General features: G+C 39.8%; 1 protein-coding gene across 8 annotated transcripts in view; it reads right to left on the bottom strand.

Moving 5' to 3' along the window:
• Positions 1-12,403, bottom strand: part of hdx (highly divergent homeobox) — a 171,707-nt gene that overhangs the window by 61,179 nt on the left and 98,125 nt on the right. For all 8 annotated transcript variants that reach the window (XM_067996834.1, XM_067996831.1, XM_067996833.1 and 5 more), the window contains 2 exons: positions 8,397-9,533; positions 4,626-4,679 (listed from right to left, as the gene is read on the bottom strand). In XM_067996834.1, coding sequence (XP_067852935.1) covers positions 4,626-4,679; positions 8,397-9,533 — 1,191 coding nt within the window. The remainder of the gene's footprint in view (positions 1-4,625; positions 4,680-8,396; positions 9,534-12,403) is intronic.

Raw genomic sequence — 12,403 nt, 5'->3', positions numbered from 1 at the left:
ATGGACATTGAAGTCCCCCACCCAGAGTACATTTTGTGCCCTTGCTACCCTCAGTGCTTCCTCCAGTGGTGCTCAACATGGAGGAGGACTGATTCATCAGCTGAGGGAGGACGGTAGGTGGTAATCAGCAGGAGGTTTCCTTGCCCATGTTTGACCTGATGCCATGAGATTTCATGGGGTCCAGAGTCAATGTTGAGGACTCCCAGGGCCACTCCCTCCTGACTGTATATCACTGTACCGCCACCTCTGGTGGGTCTGTCCTGCCGGTGGGACAGGACATACCCAGGGATGGTGATGGAAGAGTCTGGGACGTTGGCTGAAAGATATGATTCTGTGAGTATGGCTATGTCAGGCTGTTGCTTGACTAGTCTGTGGGACAGCTCTCCCAATTTTGGCACAAGTCCCCAGATGTTAGTAAGGAGGACCTTGCAGGGTTGACTGGTTGGTGTTTTTTTGCCGTTGTCGTGTCCGGTGCCTAGTGGTCCGATGCCGGGTGGTCCGTCCGGTTTTATTCTTATTATGACTTTTCGTAGCGAGATTTTACAACTGAGTGGCTTGCTAGGCCATTTCAGAGGGCAATTAAGAATCAACCACGTTGCTGTGGGTCTGGAGTCACATATAGACCAGACCGGGTAAGGGCGGCAGGCTTCCTTCCCTGAAGGACATTAGTGAACCAGATGGGTTTTTACGACAATCCGGTAGTTTCATGGCTATCATTACTGATACTAGTATTTTAATTCCAGATTTTTACAGTGGCGGGATTTGAACTCATGACTCTGGATTTTAGTCCAGGCCTCTGGATTACTAGCCCAGTAACATAACCACTATGCTACCGTACCCGTGTTTATCAATCACTTGTTTTTAGTTAGCCAATCAGGATGCCAGAAGTTGTTCAAGAAATTTCTCACATATTGAGCTTTTACCTATAAAAGCAGAAAAACAAATTCTGGAGGCTATCTGGCTGTACTTGGCAAGTAAATTAAGCAGTCAAATATGAAGTGTGTATACAAGTCAGGAGCAGAAAAAAGAAAGAAAAAGCAGAGAAAATTTGCAGAGCAAGAAAATATACAGAAATTCAGAAACTTCTTATTATTCTTCCATTTTCTTTACTGCATGCTTTATTATCACTGATCAGTTTCATTCATAAATTTGTGGCCCCTTGAGTTCGAGGCCCCAGTACAGTTGTAGCCACCTCGTCAGCGCTGGGTTGGGGATACAAATTTAAGAATCGGAATTATTCATATGCAGTTTAATAAGATGACATTTAGCTGTTCAGTAATGTTAGAGTCTGGCTGCAGAACTCTAATGGTAGCTAGGAAGCAGGGATTCTTTACCACAGAAATCTCTGTTTCGGGATTCTTCAAGACTATTCATGTGACTGAACCATTCAGAGATGACGTGATTCTGGAATCAGATTGTTCGCAGAAACCACGTAACCAATCAGATCCTATAAATATTTTAGCTGGGACCAGATTCGGGAAAGTCACAGTGGTCCAATTCTGGAATCTGACTGGTAAAAGGAACATTACAATCACCCATTCTAAATTCTTGGACTCTGAACTTTATATGGGAGGGAGGGGGCAGGGAACACGTTTTAGTATGAAGCAACACAGATCATGGCTGAAGTGCGTTATCCAAAACCAATAGCAGTGAGTTAAATTGTTGTTTTATTTCTAACATATGCATTCAAATTCCAATTTTCTTTTTTTTTTTAAAAACAATTTTATTATCATCTTATCGGAGCAAAATCAACTATTTCCTTTGAAAGATAATTCTTTTTGCTCCATCAACTTCAAAATAAAACAGGCCAATTCAATCTACTCACAAGAGCCAAGCATTATTGCTCCTCTGATGGGGGTTTTAGTATGTGAGCAAACCAGGCAGTATAAATTGTGACAAGTCATGCAACAAATCAAATGCATGTGAATATATGAAGTAATGGAATAGAATTCATGAGCAACCACTGTGCTAATGAGAGAAATTTTATATCCATCTGTCTGTGGTTGTTATCGTGAATACTCAAACGGCACGTTAATGTTTACTATTACGAAAAAAAAGCTCTTTAGATTTATTTATTCCCATCGACGAATTTATGAATCAATTAAATACTCCACAAAACACATACGTTTTTCAAGAAAATCTCAAACTGGAGAATTTGCTTACCTCTTTTCACTATAATCACCCGTTCATACTGTTAATCTTTTCATTGAATGTAACCCCATACTCTGGAAGGACTAGAAATTTGTCTTGGCCCATTTTCGAGCCCAGAATCAGCCTCACGGACAGCTCGCCCATTTCAGCAGATGAATTTCAGATCACTCGACTCGCTGGCAGTGGACCTCGGGTAAGTCCCAGAGTGAGGAAAAGAGAGAAGACAGAAGGGAGGCCAATTGTGGGCATACAGCGGCCCTTAGGAGTGCTGTGGAGCAGGGAGGTGTACTCACTTTTAAAAAAAGTTTACCTTTTTTGGTGGCAGCCACTTGCTAGGGCGTGTCCATGACTGGAAACCTGAGCGGAGCAGGCTATTTTCTGTCTGGAAAACGGGCGCAATGATGACCAATTTCTACCCCCAAGTCTCCAATTGTACATTGTGAAATTAAGAGTGACAGGTTCATTTCACTTTGTGAAAAATTATCAATGCTGCACTTGTCATTCCCACAAAATGTCAATGCTGCTCCAATAGTTCCCACAATCAGTAGTGTTCTTGTTCCCACAATACATCAACAGTGCATTGCAGTTCCCACTACACACCAATAGTACACTTGTAGTGCCCACAAAACATGAATATATTATAGTTGTGGTTCCCACTACACATCAACGGTGCACTTGTCATGACCGCTACATGTTATTGGCGCACTTGTGCTTCGCACTACACATCAATGGCACAGGTGCACTTCGCACTACACATCAATGGCACATTTGTTGTTCTCTGTACACTTCAATGGTGTACCTGTGCTTCCTGCTACACATCAATGGTGCCCTTGCTGTTCTCATTATGGTCTAACCCTAACCCTAACCCTAATGCGCTTGGTCAAAAAAATGTTGTTGTTAACTGAGAGCTAGGATGTCAGAAATAAAGAGTAGCATAGAAGGCAAGTCTTTTCCAGAGGTCAGCAGATAAGATGCTAACAGAAAATGATTTGTATCAGAGAGGAGGAATTAGTGGAAGTTTGCTTGCACAATCACAACCTTTGGAAAGAGAGTCAACAGTGATGTAGCAAAACATTCAGCTTGCGATTTGGTGACTATTAAACATACGTATTTTTGGCAGATGTCACAAACCAACATCACACTGTATAATACTGGCAGTTTCTTCGATACATTTTGACATGTTTGGTCTTGCTTAATCATTGGATCGAAACAACACTAGTGTAGGAATCGCACACAAACAGGTTGCAAATCATGGCGTAGCATCAGAATTTTTAACTAGCTTTAGCAAAGCCTATGGTAGCATTAGTGTTTGGCTACTATGCTTTGCTTTAAGAGAAACAAATAGAACATGAAAGCCCAACAAAAAAATGGTAAATTCCTCAATCCTGCACTTCCAGTGTGGAGTTGTGTTCAGAGAGAAACAACTGTTGCTAGTGCTGCCACCCAATCTCTAGCCGACACTCTCTTCAAGCTCAGCTCCCTACCTGGAGCACGGGACCAGTGAATCTACCCTTTGAATCCCAACTAAAAATATCTTCTGTTAATTGTTGCAATTCACATATTTTTTCCCCTTCAGATTCCAATGAAATGCCAGAATTTTGGTTTGTGGAAAGAGGCTTGTGGACACAAATCACATTATTTTATTCTTGTGTAACACATCAACACCTGCATTACAATCAAAAAATAGCAAAGCTTTCAAGGAAGCTCAACAATACTGTGGAGAATTTCACTGTAGTATCTTGAGGTTTGAATTTGTGCGACGTTTAAGCTTAGCTCCTTGCACTAGTCAGACCACACTTCTAAGTAGCATGCTGAATTTTGGTCACTCCAATATAAAAAAAATGATAGACACATATTCGAGAAATAAAGGACAAAAAAAAAGCAAGAAGAATGATCCCAGGTGTAAAGGTGATGAGCTATGAGGAAATGTTAGAAAAGCTTAAGCTCCAAAGTATAAAAAGAGTTGTTTTGGAAGGGGGCCTCATTGAAGTACATAACATATTAAATGATGCAGATAAGATAAATCCAGATTATTACTTCAGAGTAATATAGAGGATATTACAGAGTCCAGAGGATATAAATGGAAAGCAGTGAGAATTCAAAACATCTCAGCACGATCGTCTTTACTCAGAGAGCAATAAACATGTGAAATAATCTGTCAGGTAGGCAGGCAATTTAGACAAATACACTGGGATAGATCAAAGTACAGCTGGATACTGTGATGGGAGAGTTGGAGTACCAGAGAGATGAACTTCAATGGGCCAAGTGAGATTTTGTTGTCCCTCGGTGTTCTCATGCAATTAGGTTTCTGTGCATTTCTTTTATTAATAAAGACAGTTAGAAACTGGCAAGTCATTTTTATTGATGCCGTGATGAGAGATGTTTATCTCAAATAGTGAGCAGGCTTTCCTGGGAAAAGGGCCAATACCAGTAGGATCTGAAAAGTAGTGGCAAGGTACGCACAAAATACTTACTGTTCTTTTTCTTGAGGTTCCTGTTAGACAAGGCAATAGGAGAGATCCCGACACCTGGAGCAGAAAATAATGTTACTGTAGAAATTATGAACTATAAAGAAGAGCATTAATGTGAGCCTGCTAGATATCATGATGCCTCAGGTAATTCAAGCAGTCAGTCCATGTTACACTCATACAAGCTGACATATTATGAGTAGTTTACAATCCATTTAAAAAAAAGCTCAGGGCTTAAAGAACTCATCACTATGGATGCTGGATCAACTAAAATCCATGTTAACATAGCCCTGAATGCAGCCTTCCAGGTGTTAATGCTAAACACAGCAGACACACAGAGTTGGGATCTTTTAACAGGTTGTGTTTTTTGATGTTGAAGTGGTTCACGAAGGTGTACAAAAAAGACACACAGGCAAGCAGTGCAGACAACTGTGCTAATAATATTCTTTCCCTCACTTCCAATTTTCTCTTGTAATTTGAATGGTAGCCAATTTCTCTTTTTTTTTGCTTACTCTTTTGGTCAAGGACAACACAAGACTACTGTTTGACACTTTTACTCTACTTAACACTGTCCAGCACCTTACATTTTCATGCCAACTTCTCTTGTGTTTCCTTCTTTGAAATGGATAAGATGTATTGTTACTGTAAATATATATTCAATAGTCAACAGTAAATTCAATTGTTTATCTCTGGGTGCATTCAACACCATGTTTAGCTTTGCTGTGAAGTGGTTTCTGCTTCCCAGTGATGCTGAAGATGTGTGCAAACAGGACTAATAACAGATCAAATGGAACTCCAGACCTGACTGTGGATCCCCCAGCACCTGCTGGTTTTAGAGCTGAGCTGCAGGTCTCAAACTGCAGTGTGTACACAGTCTTTAGCAGCTCAGGTCCCAAAGAGTAAAGTTCAACAGGGCAAGAGAGGAAATACATTAATAAGGTCTAAGATGTTTTCCCAGTTGATTGTTCCTGCTGAGAAGTAAATTTAAAAAAAATATTTTTGGTGTCTACAGGTGTCTAAGGAAAGATTTGCAGGGCTATGGGGAAAGAGCAGGGGAGTGGGACTAATTGGATAGCTCTTTCAAGTCGGCACAGGCATGATGGTCCGAATGGCCTCCTTCCGTACTGTAAGATTCTATACAAAGTGAATCAAACTGTTTTGTGCGCTTGTGACATCGTGCAAACATCACAATGGCAAAAGGCTAACAAACTGCTACCAACTCAGATCAGGCTTTGGCAGTGCCAGTATCACTTGGCCTTCTAAACCCCAAGTGAACTTCGGAGAAATTCATTCAGAGTTCAATGGATGGCGTATGAATGTGCCATTTAATTCAAACTGGCACAAAGAATATCTGCAAGCTTGACGATGATGCACTGTGTTCCATCTTCAACACTCCAGATTGCAGCTACAGGTGTAACGTGGACATTAGTTGTTTCAAAATGCTTTGAGGACTATTTGCAGTTAAGTTTTGCAAAGTTGAAATGGAATTGAAACTTCCTCATTTCTGTTCATACTTGAACAGTTTTAGAACAATGCATCCACTACTACAAATTTACAAACATTTTACACATTTTTTTTCCTTCAGAGATTTAAACTTATGGAAAACTCAAGAATGTCCTACCTCATGTAGGCTGCAAAGTGCCCTTTGTATACAGACTGCATTCAGGCACTGGGAAATGCACATCTGAACATGAAGTTATTCATCTTATAAGCAGCTTCACATACGTACACAGTCTACTGCTGTTAATTCAAAGTCATATTTTGCACTCTAAAATTTTACATTATCCAATCATTTGAATTAAGCAATTAAAGTAACACGAAGGGGGAATTTAGTGCTTTAAAAAAATTGAATTATCAGGTAATTTGAATTAAGCAACGTTGAATTAAGAGTAGACTGTATACTTACATGAGCTTTTTCCAGATCTACTCGTTCTTCATTCAGTGAGACAGATGCAATTGAAGCACATTTTTTCCTCCTGAGCTTCAAATGTAATACACCAAGTGTGGAATACAAGTTGCTTTGCAGTCACACACAACTCACAGTGGATGAACACTTTCCTCTCAGTCAATTCTATTAGCAATATCGCGCAAAAGAAGTAAAAATGATACCCAAGTCAGAGAACTTTTGTATGCATTCTGCCTATGCAGAAAAAATATTGGAGCAACGCAAGCCACCACCATTTCAGTGTTTTGAAATCCTAGCACCTTCATGATCCTTCACAATCCAACCGGGGGCCTTCCTGATCGCTAAGTGCATTACCCACTGGGAAAGCTAATACTGATCATTTCAGACCGCAGGTGGTGGCTCAGTAGATGCCACTGTGGGTTATCCTTCTCAAAATTGGCCTGCAAAGTAAAAACGATCTCCAACCAAAAAATAATGTTCAAGTCCCTGCTAAAACAGTGCAGTAAACATTCCGCAAACTTCTATGTGGAAACGCAGGGCGAAGAAATGCTTTGCGCACAATGTTAATGACATTGTGAATCAATTCAAAAAGAAATGTTTAGAATTCCACTGCACATAGTGATCAGAGTAATCTTTCCTCCAACTTTGCCAAATATACGTGCACTGCAGAAGAAAAACTGATTTCATTTCCGAAACAGTTTTGTTCGGTTCACAGCATTTAACAAGAGTTGTTTTGTATTTCGTACTGAAATCCATGTTCTATTTCAAAAGTGCAGAGAGATGGACAGTAGATAGGGACAGTATTGTCTCAGGTGAAGTGAAACTATTTTAAGGGGCAATTTCAGACATCTGCCAAATGGGAAAAAGGGAACAAACTACTCATGCCCAAGATCATATCTAATGCAGCTGTCTTCCTTTGTAAGTAACTAGCTCATGTTAATATATGGATGGATGAACAGAAGGTGCATAAATAAGCTTATACAGCATTAAATACAAATCCCATTTAAGATAGAAAATCTATCTATCCCCTGATCAAATGTAACAGCTGTTCACCAATTGACTTCACCAATTGCAAATTAAGATGCAGCAAAAGCTGCAGTATATACCCTAACAGAAGTTAAGGGAACACTGTAAATACTCCACAATAGTTGGAATCTCACATAATACATTTGTATTGCAGGAATAAAAAGAAAGAAATGCTCACGTTAATGTATGGATGGGTGAACAGAAGGAATGCTTCCTTAAATAGAAAACCTCACCTTTACCTCCATGGGGATCCACCTAGTGGTCTAGCTGAGAATTTGCGAAAAATTGCGAAAATAAAAGCAAGCAAGTACAATTTGAGTGGTAGGCAATCTTGGGTTTTGAACTGACTACCTTCTGGATTGGAAGCCAAGCATTCTAATTTAAGTAACACTAGGCTATTCACAGGTTGATGCTGTCACTATTTTCAATGTACTGTGGAGATCAGGCTCATGTTCCAACTTTATTACAGTACATTTGAGTTTTACGTCGACTTGTATTCAGCAATAAAGATAACTGATAGTTTTGTCTACTCATAGTTAATGTATTTTCTTAAAATTAAACATTTAAGGTTACATTATATAGAAAGCAAAGATTGACTCAAAACAAGTACCCAATCAAGCACTGGTTGAAAAATTAAACAGTCAAGAAAGTAGTAACAAAATATACTGCCACTTGCATTGGAATTTTACCGATCTTTAAAAATCAAAAGGAAAGCCTTCATCAGCTGAACAAGGTGATTTTATGCACAAACTGCATTTTGAATGATTACATATTTCTTTTTAAGGTTTACACAATTGCAACATAATTTCCAAACAGATCTAATAAAAATTAATAAGTACTGTTACCTGATAGCTACTTTGACTGGGGGTTAGCCTTTGGTTGCTGGATGTTGGAAGGCGGAGGTTGAATGAGTCCTCTGATAAAGCAGCATTACTGTACAGGGTTACTGCTGTCCCAGGCGCTCGGAATTCTCCACTACGGTAGAATACACTTCCAGACACATCCCTCGCACTGACCTGCGGCGAGCCAGTGCTAATGTTCCTCGCTGGCGTTGCAAGAGATGTATTTGAGCACTCCATTTCTTTTGGTGTATCCGCTTCAGAAACTCTTGGATGATTTTTCAGTTCTGAACTCATCAATGCAAGCTCCTCCTCCCTTGCATACTCGTCAACATCTCCGGTTTCCATGGCAATGGAAAAGCATCCACTTTCCATCTGACGCGAGTTCCTAAACACACGATCCACTCTGTTTCTCGGGGACTGCTCACTGCTTGCCAGTGAGTACACATCACGGATCTGAAGAGAGCTGACAGCAGGATCTCCTGTGTTTCGGTTAACTTTTGAATCAGATGAACAGCTGGACGTGTTTCTTGAGAAAAGAGGCTCAGAACTGAGCTTCCGTGGACACTGAGACAGTTCTGCAATGGTGGAATTAAACTGCTGTTTTGGCCACCCACCAACTGACTTAGCTGCTGTTGACTGTACTCTATTTACTTCAGTCTGAACATAACCAGGGCTATAGTTTTTTGTATTGGAGGAGTATACGGTGCTGGTGGGACTGTGAATATTTAATTGTCTTGATCCAAGAGTTATTTTCTCACAAAATGGCGTTGCAGGGCTTTTAGAAACAGGCTGTCTTTGACTAGCGGCATGCTGTTGTAATTCCATTTCCGTTATACTTCGCCCAATTGGCCTATGAACAAGACCCTTAGGAACTTCACACCTGTGGCCATCCTTATGGTGAGATGGTCCTTGTCCGCTACCAGAATGGGTAGAGGTAAATACACCCGTTACCATTACATTTCTGCAAGGTGATGTTAAAATGTTTTGCTGGCACTGGGATGGAGAGACAAGGCCTGTATTTTTCACGGGTGTCTCAGATTTTCCAACCATACCGTTACCTGCTGGTCCTTGCGTAGACAGTGTATTATCCAAACTGTATTTTGTAGAATTCAGTTTCCTTCTTTTATTGCCAATCCAAGTCTGCAAAACAGATGCCATTAAGTGGGCAAAATGCAGATTTTTTAAACTTAACATAGAATCAATTAAGAACATGTTCAAGTGAAAAGCATATGGCTCAGTGCAGCCTGCTTAAAATAGATAAGCGAGGGGAGAAAAAAGGCAAAGAAAGCAGCCAATCCTCACAACTTGGTGATTTTACAAGTTTGTTATTAAAAGGAGCTCACTTACCCAAAAACAAGTTTGGTTGTAGCTTTTAGAAAAGGATGTTTAAGAATTTCAATGCAAGTTCCATTTCTTAGAACCACATATACTTTTACAATTATTGTCACCTTCATGACTGAGCCAGACACTTGCAATGCAAGATTAAGGTGCCAGGAATTTGCAGTCAGATTTTCATATGAAGAATTAACCTAATGGATAGGTTTCCGTTGCAAAAAGTGATGAACAAAAGGGATCTCTGTGCGCGATTATCCAAAGCACCCAGTCAAAATGATCCTTCATGACAATTTGGCTAATCGGGTGTCAATGCATCTTGAGAGAATCAGATAAAATCAATCACTGGTAGTGCCACATTTGGAATAGAGTGTGAGACTTTTGCACTTCTCTCCCTTCAAAAGGATATTGATACATTAAAACTGGTACAAAGAAGGTGCGGAGAGGATGATTCAGGATTTAAAACCAAAGTTGGGAAAGAAAGGCCCCCAGACTGAAACTTACTTGCGGCATGGTTCAAGTCTTACCTAAACATATGCTTAATGTAATTGTTACTGAACTGATCACGCTACTATAACACACAAGCACGGAATAAGCAAGCTTCAACTAAGGTCAACAATTCAAAGAACTCCTTCTCTCCTCCCCCCATCTTCCCCCTCCCCTAAGTGGCTATGTTGAAAATTTCCGTTTAACCTAGAATCCAATTTCTTTAAGGTTAGTTAAAATGTATAGCTGCTTAGGAACTGCAGTGGAGGTTACAGACGATAAAGCATAACCAAATACTGTATGAAACAGTCTTGATGGTCCCATAGAAATGTCATTGCTGGACAAAACTGAGTGGAATGCAAATTTTAGATTGATATCCTGGTGCTTTGCTAGATTACGTGCGAGAGTCAGGAAGTGATGTCAAGAGTTTTAATCTTCTGGCACCTTTTGCTTGTTGCTATTTACTTCCTTCAGAAGATAAAATTGCAGGAGGCCGTGAAAAACTGTACATGGACTGGGGAAGAAGTGGACTCACTGAGTCAAATTGCCTTTTCTCATTCTATTTTATTGAAACACAAGCCACATACAATTTTAATAATGAACTTTAAAACTATACTGTGGAACTCACTTAAAACCATATTCCTGCATGGATTTTAAATGTACTGCGGAAAGTAAGGTTGTGCAGTACTGACAACCAGTCACCCGGCATCAACATAGTCTGTATGCAGCTCTATTGAATGTTTTTGAGAAACCTATAAGCAAACAAAGCTAGAACGGCAGAATGTAATCCTTCTTTAAAAAGAAAAGAGTTAATAAAGAGAACCTGGATAAGAAGTGTTAATTTCTTTTTAACAATGCTACTCAACTCAGCAGTACAATGGCCATCAAGAAGTTATATTACATAAGTTTAGCTGAGCAAGAATGACGGCAGACTGATGTCACTTTGGATATTGCAGCACTGAATTTGAATCAAAATTGCATTACAGCACAATAGCCATTATATCTAAAAGACTTTCCCATCATTAGTAAGGAATGCCCTCTTGTAATTCGTCTGCCTCCCTCTCTGAACCACCTTTCATGTTACTAGTAAAACACCGATTTTCCATCTGCAGTCAAAATGCAGACACATGTGAATTTTAAATACTAAAAAAAAAATCTGGAAATATACAGCAGGTCTGAAGAGAAGATAAGTTGAGACTGTTCATTAGTTCGGCATTTCCAGCATTTTCTGATTTTATTTCTGACTTCAAACAGTCACGGTTTCTTTTTTTCATTAAATGCCCTGGATTTTTAAACAAACCAATTCTACTTTTAATGGAGACTCATCATTCAGAGTAAATAAGGAGAAACTGTTGCCAATGGCGGGTGAGTTGGTAACCAGGGGATACAGATTTAAGATAATTGGCAAAAGAACCAGAAGGGAGATGAGAATTTTTTTTTAACTCAGCGAATTATGATGATCTGGAATGCACTGCCTGAAAGGGTGATGGAAGCAGATTCAATAACTTTCGAAAGGGAATTAGATATATACCTGAAAAGGGAAAAATTTGCAAGGGCTATGGAGAAAAAGCAGGGTTAATTAGATAGGTCTTTCCAAAGAGCTGGCACAGGCACGGTGGGCTGAATGGCCTCCTTCTGTGCTGTAAGATTCTGTGATTCAGGAAAAGTTTAGTGAGGATTCTTCGAAGTATTTTCTTTCAGTCATTTTGGCAAAGACAAGACCAAATTTTCTCTTGTTCCCATTCCTTTCCATTTACCTGTTGTTTTTAAAAAAATGTCTGTCCCATATATCTTCCTTGATCCATTGGTCCATTTTAATTATGTGACCAATAATATATTATCAGTCATCTGGTCATCCAAGGCAGAGCCTCCTACCTCCTCCGGCCCCTGACCCCAGTTTTCTGTTTACTCGTGCGTTATAGTGAGTGAGTGTTTGAGAGATGCCAACCCGCTGCTTGTTTTTAAACTGGAACTGTGAACAATTCAATAAAGGCGGCATCAGGGCTGGACATTGGCTCCAACCCCGAGCTCTTGAACAATTTAGCTATGTCATTGTTGTGGTGATGCCTCAAAATTGTAGTCTTTGTTAAGCTCACTCAGTCCAGGTCTGGCCTTGAATTCAATACTCTGCAGGAGTTTTCCCACAGTTGGTCTTTAGCTAAAAAATTTTTAAAGCTTTTTTCTCATTTTCT

This window comes from Heptranchias perlo, chromosome 15, assembly GCF_035084215.1.
Source record: "Heptranchias perlo isolate sHepPer1 chromosome 15, sHepPer1.hap1, whole genome shotgun sequence".
Classification (NCBI taxonomy): domain Eukaryota; kingdom Metazoa; phylum Chordata; class Chondrichthyes; order Hexanchiformes; family Hexanchidae; genus Heptranchias; species Heptranchias perlo.
The sequence above is the reverse complement of the archived record's forward strand: the minus strand, read 5'-3'. Positions and strand labels throughout refer to the sequence as shown.